At 44.8% G+C, this 13,882-nt stretch overlaps 1 protein-coding gene across 3 annotated transcripts in view; it reads left to right on the plus strand.

Annotated features, from left to right (window-relative positions):
* Window positions 1-805: 805 nt before the first annotated feature.
* Window positions 806-13,882, plus strand: part of LOC122802621 (cyclic AMP receptor-like protein A) — a 3,720,933-nt gene continuing 3,707,856 nt past the window's right edge. For all 3 annotated transcript variants that reach the window (XM_044072312.1, XM_044072313.1, XR_006364962.1), the window contains exon 1: window positions 806-1,218. In XM_044072312.1, coding sequence (XP_043928247.1) covers window positions 1,153-1,218 — 66 coding nt within the window. In that variant the 5' untranslated portion in view covers window positions 806-1,152. The remainder of the gene's footprint in view (window positions 1,219-13,882) is intronic.

Below are 13,882 nucleotides of genomic sequence, written 5' to 3' on the forward strand. Positions count from 1 at the left end.
AACAATATAAACAACTCAATCTGAAAAAGGGTTGCTTTTATTTTAGCAACAAAGTGAAGAAGTCCATTCCTTTGCACACCACGTGGGCAAGGTTTGTCATGCAAACTCTGGCATTTCCATGCATACAAAAAAAGTGTCCCAGTTTGGGCATTGGAAGATATGGCAATTCTACATAAGCACTTCAGGTTTTACAAACATGTACATGAGGAGCACGATTTTAATAGATCCATAACTCTCCAGGGCATGGCTAGCTACTCTGGTGTGTAAGCACTGACTCTAGATGAGTAGGACGCATTGATAATGCTGATTTGACACCCAGACCCCAAGTAAAAATGGGAACACGAGATTGATGACGACAACGAGATCTCAACCTCCAAGCATTAAAAAAACTGGTATTTACAAATCATGGCAAAAGATCATAAAAGCAGCATTTTCTTAATATTTTTTCATAACAGATCTTTATTAAGTAGACCCTATATTGCTAGTGGCAGTCTTTATATAAACGTATCTGTTTAATGTATCATGTACCTATAAAGAGGGGTTATTTTGAGTTTTGCAAACCACCACATGCGTAGCAGCAAGCCCCGCAAGAGGTCTGACTATGAAAAACATCAGTAAACTAAAAAGAGCAAGCCTAAATCTGAGGGCGAAAACCGTGGCCCTGTGGCTATATCTTAACAGGGGAAAGGTACAGACGTCAAACTCACAGTAGGACAAAATACTTTTATCAGATTGCATAGAAAAAATAACACAGAATTTAGCTTGCGAATTTAGTTTAATTTCTAATTAAATGTAAACAACAGCTAACATATTAATTTCACATACAATAACGAATTAGACTATAAGCATCACTCAACTGTATCACATTCTTACACGTCTGTTGAAGAACCTTCAAGTCTGACACATGACAACATTCTTTTACAACTGACCTCCGTTCGCCAATACTGGTACAACGGAAGCGTCCGCTCCCCTTTTTAAAAGTACTTGCGTGAAGCGAGAACTGACCTGGCCAGTATCCCGTAGTCAAGCCGTCTTTTTTTTTTTTCTTCGTAGCTGTCAAATACCCACGTGACAACAACCTAAGAGCAGGATGATTTTTTTTGTGAATCCGATTTATGTGTTATAACGGGTTAATAGAAGGTGCTTCCTAAGATGGACAGTGGGGCTAATGTCACCAGATGTACACTCTTTCATACACATTCGGAGGATTACAGATGTGTAAGTATAATAGTAAAACACTTTGAAAGTACATCTTTACGTAGTAGGAAAATCAGTAGTGTTCCATTATTTTGTGTCTGTGTTTATCTACAAGATAATCACTGACAAACATTCAAATAGGGACGTAGCTTCAGCTCCAGAGACTTTTTCCCTTCTGTCAGACTAAGAGTACACGAACTGAATTGCCTTTCTTCCTTGTTAAATATGCAGACTAGGAGCAATTGTTACCACATTTTGTATTCAGCACAACCCATTTGTTTTCTAGATGAATAAGAGCATACGTTGCAAGCAATCTAGTTGTGGTAGGATGATTAAGGAGCTTTTGCTTTTTATGTGTAGGAGGAAAATATAGAGGTAACCCCAACCAACAACTTTTTTTTTTTTGAATATTGTAACAGTCCCTATGTTTAGTGCAGTTAGTTCACAATGTACCAAAAAATGTAGTCCATAGCAGAAAGAAGGTAAATGAAAAATCCAGTAGGTGAAATCCAACGAACAAATTTATTGGATAAAAACCACACAGTAATGTTACTGTGTGGTTTTTATCCAATAAATTTGTTCGTTGGATTTCACCTACTGGATTTTCATTTACCTTCTTTCTGCTGTGGACTACATTTTTTGGTTTCTTGGCTTCAGTTGGTCGTTTGTGTTCACTTAGTTCACAATGTACAGTTTGGTTTGCCTTGTTCAGGAACCTGCTTTAAGCGTCATCTTAAATATAAAAGGACTGAGATTTCAGTTTGAATGAAATTTTGATGTAGAGTGCCACTTTGGAAACAGTAAACGGAAGGTCATGAAGTCCTATCAGTTTTTGACAACAGTGTTTATACTAATCTTTCATTCTTTTAGTTGCTGAACGAACTCCAATAGCTTCATTCAATTAGAAAATAGATTTAAGATGAGTTCAGAAGATGGGCTGTATGTACAGACATGGCCCACCTGGAAATTCACAAACAAGGACACCTACATTGAAATCAATCTTACTCTTAATCTCCAGGTAGCAGGACGCCTACATGAATATTCATTATATGTTCATACATGTCACTGGATGTTGGATAGTGGGAGTGGGCAGCTTTTGGGTGGGCCTTGCTACTGAACATCTGTGTGGGGTACATACCTCTCAACATCTTTGCAGAAGAAATCTGGACAAAGCAAAAATTATGGGGGTACAAAGGCCCAAAAATAGGAACAAATTTTAAATATTTTGCCTATAATGGATATGAAGTCTGTAACTGAAATATCTGTCTTTATTTATTTATTGACTTCAGTCCTGAATGATTTGCCAGATAACCACAAATTTTATAAGGAACAGATCAAAAATATGAGGCAAAACTGTGGACAGTGGAGAGCTATGGTGGGGTACTACAATACAATAATGCCGTACCAGCCTTCTTTCATACACCAATGTGTAATGCATGGTTAGACTTAATAATGAATGTATATTATTTTGGGAAATCAAAACTTCAAAGGCTGTATCCTAAGGTTCACACCACACAGAAGAAATCAGGAGTTTTAATGACTATGTGAGTAGGTTAAAAAGAACAAACACAGGAGAGGTCACACAACAAACTCTATTCTTGAAACTGGATCAAACAATAAGTCATACTAAATTATGGCCAGTGCACTTGTACTGGAATGTGACTTGTATACCTCCCAACTGAAAATCACTATCTCTGTGTCGTAGCAATATTTGATCAAGATGCACCATTTAATTTGGAAAAGAGTCTCTTTCCCAATCTCACCCCCTTCAGACCTTTGCTTTGAACTGTGCTCCACTCACCTCCATGGCCTGATATTATTGGATCTTTAGTAAGTGTGTACACATCATTTTATACGTGCTTTCTCACTGCACATCAGGTGCCATCTTATTATGGACACGAGAGAAGGGCTGTGGACACAAGGGAAGGGTTATTTGAACTCCTGTACAGTCAGCAAACATCTTGGTCCCTTTATCCATTCATCCTGGACTAAGTTTTGCAGCAGGTTAGGCTAAACTATTTTGAGGTTGTAGAGTTCAGAATTAAACCTTTCCATTTATATCTAGGATTTCAGACATACTGAAAATGGAACTGTTGATCTGGTAAGAGGAGGTGTGACCACCACAACAGTAGGACCAATGCCGATAGTGTTAGGACAGCTCAGGAGATAAAACTTCTGTGGACTTCATCCTTGCTTCCCCTATCCCATAGGATCATAGGAGGTTACTATGCTAGCGGCCCTAGAGCCTTTACAACCCTAGCCATGTTAATACCAAATATCCCCATTTGTTCTTTTTTGGGTAGTTCACAGAATGAGTTTATGAACAGAGCAGGTCTGTGATCAACACTGGCTACCCCCTATTTAAAAGGTGCAACTATGAGAATAAGACCCAGCTTAAAGATAAGCATCAGTTTTGTGTATTTTGTTTGGGGGAAGAGCACAGTAATTTTAAGTTTGTGTTAGTCTTTCCTTTACACTTAACACTCAAGACTCAACTATTGCACGAGGTGCTCCAGAAAACCCTTTCACCCCAGAATTCAGGTGATAATGTGTTAGTGACACAGCAGGTAGCAGACTTGTCTTTGGCGCTTGCTGGGAGATCAGAATGCTGAGAGTTCTATTCTCACTGCAGGTAAATTGGATTAATTTTTTCAAATTGCTAACACTGCAACGTTGCAGAAGAGGATGCTGCACTCCTGAGTGTGCTATCCTTTGGATGAGACGTTAAACTGAGCTGCTAAAATTGGTAGTATCTCTGGTGGATGTAAAAGATTCCATAGAACTTATTGAAAAGAGTGAGGGTTGCTTTGTCTGCCTGTCTGTATATTATAGATATAATTTCATACATCACATCCCTTTCATTCTGTTTACATTTCTACAACATTTATATTTACAGTATTTTACATTTTCATTTTCACAAACGTTAACATCTTTCATTGTATCCCCCATCCTTTTCTCCACAAACTTGTTTTTATTTCATCTACCATATTTAATCTTTCCTTTTTTATTATAAACGCCAAAAAGCAGGAATCCTTGATGCTCCATACTAGAACGAAACACTGAGACCATAAAGTGCTCAAATTTTAAATGCTTTAATCTACTTAAGTGTACAGAAATGAAATCCACTTTTCATCAAGGCAGATAGCTTAACTTCTTCAGAGACCATTCAGTAAAATATTAAAAACAGGTGGCTAATATATACCATTATATCTGTCACATGATCATCGAATCAAAATTTAAAGGAAAACACTGTCTTACCAACACTCTAAGCAAAACTCTAAATAAATGGTTTACTTCAAAAGACTATATATAAAAGGTAAATAAACGTACCTAAAAAATTGTTTGCAAATGATGGGTATATATGTTCATTTTTAAACATGTAAAATGTATCTATAACGATAAAGGTAGATGAAAAGATGGAATAAATAAACTGTAAAAAGTAGTTACAAACACAGTTATACACTTGCAAAATGTAAGTTGGTGAGTGTTGGTAAGACAGTGTTTTCCTTTAAATTTTGGTGCTAAAATCCTGTCAACTTCTAGCGTTGGTGAGTGTGGGAAACAGATTCAGGTGACTAGATGTGATGTCATTGTGTAATCATCTCAGAAATAATATTTGGTTAGTAGTAGGATATTGCTTTTAGCATTCTGTATGCTGTCTTGTATCTGACAAGGACCAATCACCCAAATCATCTTGCCTTGCTCTATTCGATAAGTAGGGACAATAATTATTTTAGTCAATCAGGAATAGATAGTGAGACTAGCTAAATACTGTTTTTGTTTAAGTGTGTGAAACTTTCCATCGCTGTTATTTTTACTATTCCCTGTGACTGAAACTCTGGTGTTTACGACAAATACATATTTAGTATTTTCTTGTTCATTTATTATTTATTATTAAATATGTTTATAGGTTCATAGGTTGGTACTAGGCTATCGGCCCTAGGGCCTATACAAGCCTAGCCATAACAATACCCTGGATACTTCTTCCCACAATATTTACTTCTCTGAACTCCTGTCTAGCAGGATGACTGACATGATCCCCGGGGTGAATTTCCTATCTCCCATCCAGTCATCAAGGTTCCTTTTGAAGAGGGCCAAGGAGGTGCTCTGCTTGACATGTATGGGCAGTCTATTCCAGAGTATGGGGAATCTCTGGGTCAGGAACCTATCCCTCTAACATGTTTTGTTCATTGTGATGACAAGGTTTAGATCCCTGGAACATGTGGCTCTGAGGGATTGGGATTTCTTTAAGTGGAGCATGTCCAACAGCTCAAGATTTGACATGGCCTTGTATGTTAAGCAGAGATCGCCTCTGAGTAGACGATATGCCACAGAGTATAGCTGGAGTTGTTTTAGACAGTCAGCATATGGCATCTGCTTTAGGCCTGTGATTCTTTTAGTGAGGTATTTATATGGCCTTTCCAGCTGTTGCAGATGTCTTGTGAGGTACATACCAAACGGGGCATTATGCTCTATAATGGGTCTAATGAGGGATGAGTACAGTGGGACAATGACCTCCTTTTTTCTGGATGAAAAGCTCTTAGTGATGAGATGTGCCACATAGAAGGATTTCCTGACTGTTGTGGCGATGTGGTTATCAAAAGTGAGACCACTGTCCACCTGTGTCCCTAAGTCTCTCATCACACTTTCAATGTTTGGTGTACTGCCACCTATGTGGTAATTCATGGGTACATGTTTTTTTTCCAAAGGGGATAACTATACATTTCTTGGCATTAAGCTTGGCACCAGGCATCTGTTTCTGTAAGGCCCTTTTGTAGAATATCCACATCATTTGGGGATTCAATAATGGCTCCCAATTTACAATTATCTGTGAACTTTGTTAGCCAGAGAACCTTAGTGTTGGCCTGTACTTCAGAGAAGTAGATGCCAAACAAGAGTGGTCCCAGGACTGAACCCTGAGGTACTCCACTTGTCACTTCTCTGGAGCTGGATTTGGAGTTGTCTACTTTTACAGTCTGGGTTCTGTCAGTAAGCCAGTTGGCAACCCATCAAGTGATGTAGGGATTTATGCCCAGCTTAGTAAGTTTATCTATGATTCCAGAGTGGGGGATGGTGTCGAAGGCCTTGGCGAGGTCCAGATAGGCTGTGTGGACTGCCTTACCCTCGTCCACAGCTCTGGAGACTGATTTGAAGAAGTCATTTAGGTTCAGGAGACAAGATCGACCCTTCACAAACCCAACTGGGTGGGGTCCAGTGTCTAAAGGTTGCCAGTGTCTTTGTTTATAAGTTCCATGATAATGCATTCCATGCCCTTACAGATCAGGCTCATCAGATGGATGGGACGGTAGTTCCCGGGATCCAAGGTGGATCCCCCCTTGTTGAGTGGGATAACTGTAGCTGTGCGCCACTCAGTGGGCATGAAACCTGAGGTGAGGCTATGATTAAACATAACACTTAGGTGAGGTGCCAGTTCATTTTGTAGTTCATGTAGTACACAGCCTGGGATGTCATCTGGTCCCATGGATGCTGTATTCTTAGCTTTGGAGAGTGTGGTTTCTACCTGTGTGGCCGTGATTACCAGAATTTGGCAATCTTTTGGTATTGAGATGGGCCCTTTAGGGGGTTGAGGGGGGGTGAAGTTGACACTAAATCGATCTGCCACAATATTGGCAATATCCTTGGGATCAGTATATTTAATGCCATTCTGTTGAAGCTCAGAGCAGATCTGAGTTTTGCCATTTAGATTCTTGACATAACTATAGAATGCCTTGTGGTTGTCTTTGGAATCTTTGGCAATTTTATTTTCGTAACTAGCTTTTGAGGATTTTATGAGGGATCTTAGCTTCTTACTGAGGCTGGTGAGGGAGTTTTTTGCATCCTGGGATTTTCCTATTTTTTGCAACAGTTTCTTCCTTCTGTTGTACAGTTTGTTTATAGCAGGGGACCACCAGATTGGCTTCCTTTTTTTGGAGGAGAGCATCTTGGTTCTATTTGGGATGGCATGATTCATGCACTAGTGAATGTGCTCGTACAGTGTCTTAGTGTAGGATTCTGCAGTCAAACTTTCAGGTCCCGTCTGCATGGGTGTCATGAAGTCAGTAGCATGAAGTTGGCTTTGGAGAAGTTTTTTAAGGAGGTTTCCTTACTGGGGGGTGGGGGTGGGATGTGGATGTCAAGGGTGATTTGCTTATGGTCAGACCTGACCAATGAGGGGGTGACCACTGGTGTGGAGCATCTATCTCCAATGTTGGTAATGAACAGGTCTAGGATATTGGAGCCCCTTCTGGGACAATGGATTAGTTGATCCAGGGCATTGGAATTTATGAATTCCAAGAACCGTTGGGAAAAGGAGTTGGTACCCGAGTAGTTTTCCCAGTTAATGGCAGGGTAGTTGAAATCACCCAGTATTAGGGTGTTTTACATTTTTCATTGTGGCTGGTTCTTTTAGAAAAATATTTAAGTTTTGAGAATATTTGCACATATTTATTTGGTGATAACACTGGCCACTCCTGAAAGCCTGGTTGTTTGGTCAACATTACCATTTGTATTAATATTAATTTCACTCAGTATAACTGAGTATCCTTTTAAGAGCCTTCAAGTTGCTGGCCGGGATTCTGGTGGCAGTGATAACTACCTTATAGTATGGGCAGCGGGGGCACAGCAGGTGAATCTCTGCCTTTCTCAGGTGTGTGTGTGTGTGTGTGTGTAAATCAAATGTGTTTGTCAGCTGCTTGGAGCAAGGACACAAAGCACTGATTTCACAGAGAGGGTGTGGGAGGACTTAACTTGGAACCCCAGCTAAGGACTCAACTCTGAGCTGTACTAGTGGGGAGTCTTACTGGGGATCTGGAGGGAGACAGAGAGATCCAGACCCCGGACTGAGTTTGTTTCCTATGTGCTTTTAAGGGAAACTGTGCTGATGCAGAGAGGTTTGCATCTGGAAATACTAGGTGTATCCATTTGTATTCCACGTGAGTGTCCCTCTCCAGTGTTAGTGGTGAGGATTGAGGCTCTTTGATTACTGACCCAGCATGGGGATGTCACAGTAGGAACTCTGGAATATTATTGAAGCCCATGAATGTGGTGATCTGAAGTAGTTACTTCATTTGCTCTGCAACCTGTGGGTATCGGATCTGACCTTGGATCCGAGCCGGCAGCTTTATGAGCTAAAAGATCCAAGCTCCTGGCTCCTCCCCTTTACCCATAATCCCCTGCTACATGCTCCCTTTCCCCAGATTGAGTTTGCCGTGGCTGAAAGAAGCTTCTAGTGCAGAGCTCCTTAGGCTTGGGTGAGATTTTTCAGTGAACCTTTGTCAAAAAGTTAGAAAAAAGTTTCAATTTTGTTAGTGTGTGAGTGGTTTAGCTCCATTTCGTCGAGTGATAGCCTTAGTTTTTTTTTTTTTTTTTTTTGTGAGAATTTTAGCTTATATATTTTATTTGTTCCCTCCCCTTAGTGAGTGGGTGTGTTAGTGTGATGGCTGAGGGGCCCAAAGCCGTCTTTTCTAAGTGCACTGAGTGTGGCCATAAGCTTTCCCCGGCTGATGGCCACACTCAGTGCGTTTTGTGTCTGGGGGTGGCCCACTTATCCACTAGCTGCCAGATATGTGCAGCGTTTAACCCCTGGGTCATCAGGGATAGGAAGAACAAGTTGATCCTGGTGGGCTTGTTACCGCAGGACACTTCTTCTTCCTCTCCCTTTAAGGCATAAGCTGCTACTACAGCCCCCGTGCCTTTAGGTCCCCGGACTCTGCCTGGGACTCGACCTCCCTCTGCTGCGCAGAGTTCAGGGGACTCTTCTGCCTCTTCGAGAGAGAAGAGGCATAAGGAAAAGGATAGAGAGAAACACAAAAGTCATAAGAGGCAGGCTGAGACTCATCCCTCAGCCCCGCCATCTAAAGTTACTAACCCCTCTACGAGGGCCTCCGGATCCTCTCCCTCTCGGCTCCGTTCACCTTGTTTCTCAATGGAGTCGGAGGAGGAGTACCGGTCTCCCTCGAGGTCGTCGAGGCGGGCAACCTCGTCTAGGTCTACAAGAAGCCTGACCGACGCCGACATGGATCGGATGATGTGTCGATTTCTGCAGACTCAGATGCAGATGGGGGTGCTCCTGCCTCCCCCCCTCCGGGGGGGAGTGCAGTCCCCCTTTTTGCCCCGATCACTCCTTCTCCAACCCGTTTTCGGGTTTTGGAGTCATCGGATCCGGGCCCTTTCGGAGCCGGGGATTTGTTGGCGCCGATAGTTCCGGTAGCTTCTACGCCGACTGTACCCATGAGCGTGTTGGATCCTAGCTCTCGGGGCCGAGAGCCGAGCGTCTGATCCGTAGGGGATGGTGTGTCTTCGGCGCCCTTCAGGTCGGAGCACACTTCCCTCTCGGATCCGACCACTTCGGCTCCGACACCGATCCCTGCTTCGGAGCCGAGGAGACTGCTTTTGGAGCCTGGGGAGAGCGGCTCGCCTTCGGCTTTTGAGGTAGCGGAGAGGGTTCTGTCGAGGCCTTCCAGATCCCCGGTCCGGGCGTCGGATCCTTCCGCTCCCCCTATGCATTTGGGTCTATCCTCCATCATCCAACCACTGGGACAGCCTTCTCAAACCCTCCAGTTAGTTCCCTTAGAGGAGCAGGACCCCGTAGGTGAACCCTCCTCGGATAGTCCCACCGAGGAGGTTCCTCGCAAACAGAAGTGTAAAAGGAGGCACCTGGACTTTCCTGAGTCCCTCACGACAGACACGGATTTGGATGAAGGGGAAGGTTCCCCAAGGTCACCCCCTGAGGATGTCCCCTTTGGAGACATCATGGAAATGTTGCGAATTAGAGGAGGGTGGTCTGCCCAAAAACCTTCCTCGGATGAGTCTGTGTTTCTGGAGGCATTTGAGGCAGGCCCGTCTACCTCCTGGGTGTCCCCCCCGACTGACCCACTGATAGACTTAATTACTACCAGGGCGTGGAAGGAGCCCAACACCGTGGAGCCAATTCCAAGACAGCCAGACAAAATTCTTAGCCCTCCCTCTGATAGGCAGGCCTGGTCTAAGGGTTCACCTGTGGATGCCATGTTGGTGGCGGCTGCCACGAAGAAGGAACTCACGCAGGAGAGTTCCTCGGGCCACCCTCCGGATAAGGAATCTCTGACGTTGGACCGCATTGGGAAGCGGATGTTTGCTTCAGCCACCTTCTCTGTAAGGGAGCTGAACTACATGGCACACATCATCAGACTCCAGCGAGACCTAATAAAGAAATACGCTGCAGCTCCACCGGAGTCCATGACGGTCGAGGATAAGAGGACTTTCTCGACTTGTATGGCCACTCTAAAGTGTATATGTAACACGTCTATGCGGCTACTCTCCCATGCTTTGGAGGGAGCCACTAGAGCTAGCGGAGCATGCGTCGTCTTGCAGCGTCACGCCTGGCTCCGCCTTTGTGATTTTGCAGAACCCTTTAAGGCATCCTTCGCGAATACGCCCTTTGACGGTTCTTCGCTCTTTGGCAAGACTGTCTGCGAGACGCTGGTCCAAAGCGAAAAGGATGGGAAGACGCTGTCTGCCATCGGGGTCTGCTTCTCTAATCCCCAGCAATTCTTTTCCAGGAATCAAAGGGGACAAAAGAAGATGTGGTTCCGGAAGTCTCATCAGTCTCGCCCAGCTTCGGACCCCTCGTCCTTCAGTGGCAGAGGAGGACAAGGTGGACACCGGCCCAGAGGCAGAGGGGGGGGGGGCTGTGTAACTTTGGGTCTAGAGAACTGTTCTCGGACAGGCCCGCGCAACAGCCCTGAGGGCTTACCCAGCTGTCCATCTCTGGAGGCAGTCGGGGGCGTCTGTTGGAGCACCTCCAAAATTGGGAGTCCATTACGACGGATTGGTGGGTGCTTTGAATCCTATCCAGAGGTTACACCATTCCCTTTCTAAGTCTTCCCCCTCCTACCAAGTGTCTCCCCGATGTCCCACCCGATTAAAGGGAGGTGGCAGCTTCAGAGGTTTCGAAGCTGCTAGAAAAAAGAGCCATCCAGCACGTCCCCCCAGGCCAGTTTGGATTGGGCAATTACTCCAGGTTCTTTTTAGTCCCAAAAAAGACGGGGGACTTAGGACCGATTCTAGATCTTTCTTCCCTGAACCTGTTCATTCCCAAAGAGAAATTACAGATGGTCACTCTTCAATCAGTTTTCCCCCTCCTTCGGGAGAATGACTGGATGTGTTCCATAGACCTCAAGGATGCATACTACCACATTTTGATGGACAGACAATCCAGGAGGTTTCTCCGCTTCCAGCTGGGAGCCAGTCATTATCAATTCAGGGTTCTTCCATTCGGCCTCACCTCAGCCCCCAGGGTGTTCACCAAGGTCATGGCAGTGGTTGCAGCCCACCTGAGACTCCAGGGCATTCAGGTCTTTCCATACCTGGACGACTGTCTCCTCACCGCCTCCAACAGGCATCAACTGTGTGTTGCCAGGGATTATGCTCTAACTCTTGCCCAGAGTTTGGGCATTTCGGTAAACCTTCAAAAGTCCTTTCTTCATCCTGTGCAGGTTCTGGAATTTATAGGGGCCAAATTGGACACTCGCCTCTCTCGGGCCCTACTAACTTCAGACAGGGTGAACAGTTTGTCATGTCAGATTATAGCCCTCCTTCAGAACCCAGCTCCATCGGCAGAGTTAGTCCTGAGAGCACTAGGCTCTATGGCGGCAGCAATCAGTCTTTGCCTACACGCGCGTCTACAAATGAGTATTCTGCAATGGACCCTTCAAGTCCAATGGTCTCGGTTGCTACATCCGTTGAACACCCCTATTCCCCTGAGCAGGGCTTGCAGGGACTCCCTCCTCTGGTGGCTTCGCTCACGGGAGCTGCGGGAAGGGAGACCCTTCGTGATGCCTCCGCCCCAAGCCATGTTGATCACGGATGCTTCTCACCTTGGGTGGGGGGTCATTCTTTGGGCAGAACCGTCCATGGCATGTGGACCCCCTTAGAGACCGCTTTGCATATCAATGTCCTAGAGATGAGGGCGGTGCTTCTGGCGTTGCAAGCTCTCCACGACCTTCTTCCTCTAGGGACTATTGCGGTTCAAACCGACAACATGGCGGTAGTCTGGTACATAAACAAACAGGGAGGGGACCAGATCTTATCCCCTTTGTCGGGAGGCTATGAGAGTTTGGGAGTGGGCGATATCCACCAACCGCTTTTTGGTAGCAATGCACATTCCGGGTCAGTCCAACTTTCTGGCGGACAAACTGAGTCGCGTGATCCTCACACCATACAAGTGGTCTCTGAAACCATCAGTTGTGAAACAGATCTTCTTCAAATGGGGTCTAACTTGCTGCGATCTTTTCACTTCTCCGTCAAACACAAAGTGCAGTGAGTTTTTCGTGATACTTCCCCCACCAGGGGAGAGCCCCAGAGACGCTCTGGTTCATGCTTGGCCACCCAGTCTCCTCTATGCTTACCCCCCCTTCCTCTTATGACTAAGTTCATTCAGAAAGCACGTCGGTTGGGGAGCAGAATTATCCTCATAGCCCCATTCTGGCCTCGCCAGATCTGGTTCCCTTCTCTGCGGTCTCACAGTGTAGTTCCTCTATGGATCTTAGATCCCATTCCGGATCTGATTTCGCATCCTGCGGGATTGCAACCCCCGAACCTGGTAAAACTCAAGCTCGCTGGTTGATCCAGTTCCACTGATGGCAAGGACTCCCAGCATCTCATCACCAGTAAAGGCCATTCTGGTAGCGGCTCACAAGCCTGCTACCAGGAAAATTTACAGTAGTACATGGAAGCATTTTTCTGTCTGGGCTAAGGACAAGGGCTTAGATTCTTTTACCGTCCCTATTCCGGCGGTTCTTGATTTTCGGTCACACCTTTTTCATCAAGGAGCCAGTGCATCTACAGTTAAAGTACAATTAGCAGCCATTTCCCATTTTCATGTAGGGGATGGTCTGGGATCTTTAGCTTCTGCGAAGATATGCAAAACCTTCTTGAAAGGTATTTTTCTATTGAAACTACCAGTTAAGACTGCGGTCCCACCATAGGACCTAACTTTGGTTTTACAAGCATTGACAAGCCCACCTTTGAGCCTGCCGCCTCAGTTCCATTAATGTTCTTATCATGGAAACAGCCTTTCTAGTTGCTATTACTTCAGCCAGGAGGGTTTCAGAACTTCAAGCCCTTTGCATGAAACCCCCCTATCTAATCTTTCATAGGGACAGAGTGTCTCTCAGGACTAACCCTTCCTTCTTACCAAAGGTGGCTTCGGAGTCAAATATTAATCAGTCGATTAATTTACCAGTGTTCTTTCCCAACTTTCAGAACAAAGGGGAATACAAATTACACAAGTTGGATGTACATAGACAACTACATTTTTACTTGCACAGAACGAAGGATACTCGCAAGGCTGATCAATTGTTTGTGTCCTTTGCCAAATCTGCTCTGGGTAGAGCTATTACCAAAGTTACCTTAGCAAATTGGATTTCACAGTGCATCATTCATGCGTATGTAGCCTCAGGTAAACCTGCTCCTATCGGAGTCCATGCCCACTCAACCCGATCCATAGCCACATCAGCAGGGTTCCCCTAGACGACATATGTTCAGCAGCTACTTGGTCCTCTTCCCATACATTCATTTCTCATTATAAATTGGATATGATATCCAGGAGTAGGGCTTCCCTTTGGCTCCGTGGTGCTTCGGAATATCCTTCCTTGAGGGCCTCCCAAGGTTTTAGGTAGCTGGGGACTCTGTCCCACAGGTTGCA

This window comes from Protopterus annectens, chromosome 5.part0 (genome assembly GCF_019279795.1).
Source record: "Protopterus annectens isolate FY-2018-M chromosome 5.part0, PAN1.0, whole genome shotgun sequence".
Taxonomy (NCBI): Eukaryota; Metazoa; Chordata; order Ceratodontiformes; family Protopteridae; genus Protopterus; species Protopterus annectens.